The 3,164-nt window shown below is 36.9% G+C and overlaps 1 protein-coding gene across 1 annotated transcript; it reads right to left on the bottom strand.

Moving 5' to 3' along the window:
* Positions 1-846: 846 nt before the first annotated feature.
* Positions 847-1,852, bottom strand: LOC130980078 (ethylene-responsive transcription factor ERF011-like). The gene has a single exon (XM_057903701.1). It carries the CDS (start codon positions 1,611-1,613, stop codon positions 1,128-1,130), a length of 486 nt encoding a protein of 161 aa, XP_057759684.1. The 5' UTR covers positions 1,614-1,852; the 3' UTR covers positions 847-1,127.
* Between the last annotated feature and the right edge of the window lie 1,312 nt (positions 1,853-3,164).

The following is a 3,164-nucleotide window of genomic DNA, read 5'->3' as shown; positions in this document are numbered from 1 at the left end:
CACAAATCTACTTTAATTGTATTCGGTGCGCTTTTCCTTTTGCGTTGGGGAAAATAAAGCCAAAATCTCCCTGAGAATAGAGGTGGAGGAAGATGTCTTGTTCCCTCCCTCATTGAATTTGTAAGTTTTGTCTTTTTGCCTTTGTGTGAATCTTTTTTAATCTCCTTTTGGCGGATTCAGTCACACTTATGCATCTTAACATCTTTTGAGATGATGAGATTTTTTTAATTGATCAATCACACACTTACGTCAAGCACGATGTAATCCTGATCCACACAGGACCACAACCCTCAAAGCCTGCCTTAATAATAATAAAGAAAGAAAGACAAGAACTAGCAAATCTCTAATTCTCCGCTAATCATGGACTAATCCCTGGATACCACAACTCAAAAGGAGTCATAGATCCTAGCGAAGGGGATATGGGATACAGCTCAGAGTGAAATCAGAAATCGTCTGCCAATTTGTTAATGGAATGAATGAATTGAGTTGAGGAGCTGTAATTTTGCTTTCACATGGACACATGCCTTTCTAATATGTATATTTATATAGGAATTGGATACAACAAGAGTGTGAGGGAAATGGTGCTTGGACGACAAAACCGATTAGAGCGACCCCATGCATCATCCATCGTTATCGAGTGGGCACAGCATTTTTGCATTTTCTCATTCGGCTAAAACAGTGCTGAACCAGAAAAATACCTAACTCCCCCCTTCTCTCATCAAATCTTATCATATTATTATGACACACTTTAGTGGTTAGCATGCCTCTCTCTCCTTTTCCCCACCCAACTCCCCCGGCCACCCTCTGTCAATAATTCAAAATAAATCATAATCTAAAACAACGAAGAAGGCTAATCACTACTTAATTTACATTTTAACATTTTTACAACGCCAAAATTTCTTCAGATAAAAGAAAGAAAGAAACTAGCAAGGAAGAAGAAAAAGATAAAAGAGTTACACTAATCCACACCCGAAAACGACCTTGGGCCTCATCAATAACAATCACTATCCTTTTGCCTCCGCCGTTACACCACCTTCCCATGGCGCACGTTAGCGTGTTGGAACAACAACGTAACAGCAGCAACAAGGGACAAGACAAAACCAAAACACCCTTCTTTTCTTTTTTCTTCAATTCATCTCCCATTCACAATCTTCGGGTTCTGGTATCTTGTTCAAATCAACCCGCTCCGCAAAATCTCCGGACCGCCCTGATATAAGCTCCTGCGGTGGCGCAGCTAAGTGGTGGTGGTGAAGAGTGGCGGCCTGGAGGGCATCGACTCTGGCGCCGACCTCGGTGGCTTTCTTCCTTATGGAAGCGGCGGACATGTCGCAGGCGCCGACAAGGGAAGGAGGGGGTTCTCCGGCGAGAAGCTCGGGGAAGTTGAGGCGGGCGGAGGGTCCTCGGAGGTAGAAGACGGCGGTGTCGTAGGCTCTTGCGGCGGCGATAGGGGTTGAGTATGAACCGAGCCAAATCCTTGAACGCTTGTTTGGTTCTCTAATCTCAGCGACCCACTTCCCCCACTTCCTCATCCTTATCCCTTTATACCTTCTCTCTCCGCCACCACTCTCCGCCACTCTCTTCCTCGTCCCTCTCTCTCCTCCTTCACCCTCCATCTCTCTTGAAATCTAGAAACCTAACGAGTAGAAAACACGGTAGCCAAAGCTAATAGCTGAAGAAGAAGAAGAAGAAGAAGAAGGTTACGGAGAGAGAAAGAAAGAGAGAGAGAGAGAGAGAGAGCATTCATGGGACTTTGCCCACTAAGGTTGTCATCTGAGTAAACCTCCACGTCGATTTTCTCTCTCTTTCTTCTGTTTTATACTCCTCCAAACTTCTAAGTTGTAACCGAACATGGATCAATTAACTACGACATAAATATATTCGCTACTACTGCCTGCTTTTTTATATTTCTTTCTTTCTTTTTTTTAGTAAATAATAATTCACCGACAAAATCACTATCCTTTATTTTTTATTTCTTTTTTTTTTATACAAATAAGTTTTCTCTTTCAGACATAAAAACAAAGCAAAACCTTCTTCTTGTTATGCGTATTAATTAATTAATGAATGAATGAATGGGTTTCCTTTTTCCTCGTTTGATATTTGTGACACCTAATCACACGAACCGACCCTTTCTCTTAATAAACAGCCTTCTGCAAAATCAAATCAGATGCTTCTTCCTTCATTCATTACCTCTCTCGTAAATTACCACCATATACATACAACATGTGATTTTCATCTAAGAACCGATAGAAATATGTCAACTTTACTTGTTTTTACCCATTTACAAATAAATTCTTTTAAAAATGGATTTGACTTACAAAAAATTGCCTTTAAAATACTTGGGTAATTTACTCATTAAATCATTTGAAATTCAAAACTATTTGATTATTCTAAAAATAAATCCAGTATAAATTTATCTTCTCATATTAGATGTAAATCGTTAATTTTTTTCATGATCTATAAATATTCTCCCATAAAAACAAAATTAATATCAGCAATTTATCATGTACAAATTGTGGTAATAAATCGTTGGCTTAAACTAATAAACTATAATCAATGAATAATTATATGCATGAATAAACCGACAATTCACGATTTACATAAAATATGAGAAGACAAATTTATACTGACTTTGTTTTTAGGATAATTCGGATTAATTTAGATACCAAATAATTTAAATGATTAAATTACTCAAAATACTATTTATCCAAATTTTTGAACAATTTTTTTATTGTTATTCAATCGTTAGAAACCCAAAATTAGTTTATTCAATATAAAACTTATATTACTTTTAGAAACTTTAACAAATAAGTAAGCATTTAAAATTTTTAAATTGTAAACCTGCTCATCATATTCATAAATCGGTGCCAGGAATTTGTGAAAGGTACACAAATCGGTGCCAGAATTTGTGTAGGTATACAAATCGGTGCCAGGGATTTGTGTTGGTACACAAATCGGTGCCAGGGATTTGTGTTAAAAAAAAATTAAAAAATTTTAAGTACAGAAATCGGTGCCAGCGATTTGTGTACTTCCACAATTTTAAAAAACACAAAAAATTACCATGTTAAAGTATATCACCACTTTTACTTCCATAACAAAAAAAATTAGCCGCATTTTCATATGTATTATTATACTACTTCAAAAGAGATGTAAATATAACCAACTTA

This window comes from Arachis stenosperma, chromosome 5 (genome assembly GCF_014773155.1).
Source record: "Arachis stenosperma cultivar V10309 chromosome 5, arast.V10309.gnm1.PFL2, whole genome shotgun sequence".
Taxonomy (NCBI): domain Eukaryota; kingdom Viridiplantae; phylum Streptophyta; class Magnoliopsida; order Fabales; family Fabaceae; genus Arachis; species Arachis stenosperma.
The sequence above is the reverse complement of the archived record's forward strand: the minus strand, read 5'-3'. Positions and strand labels throughout refer to the sequence as shown.

Coding starts and splice junctions, on each gene's coding strand:
- LOC130980078 (XM_057903701.1), bottom strand. CDS start 1,613: ATGGAGGGTGAAGGAGGAGAGAGAGGGACGAGGAAGAGAGTGGCGGAG.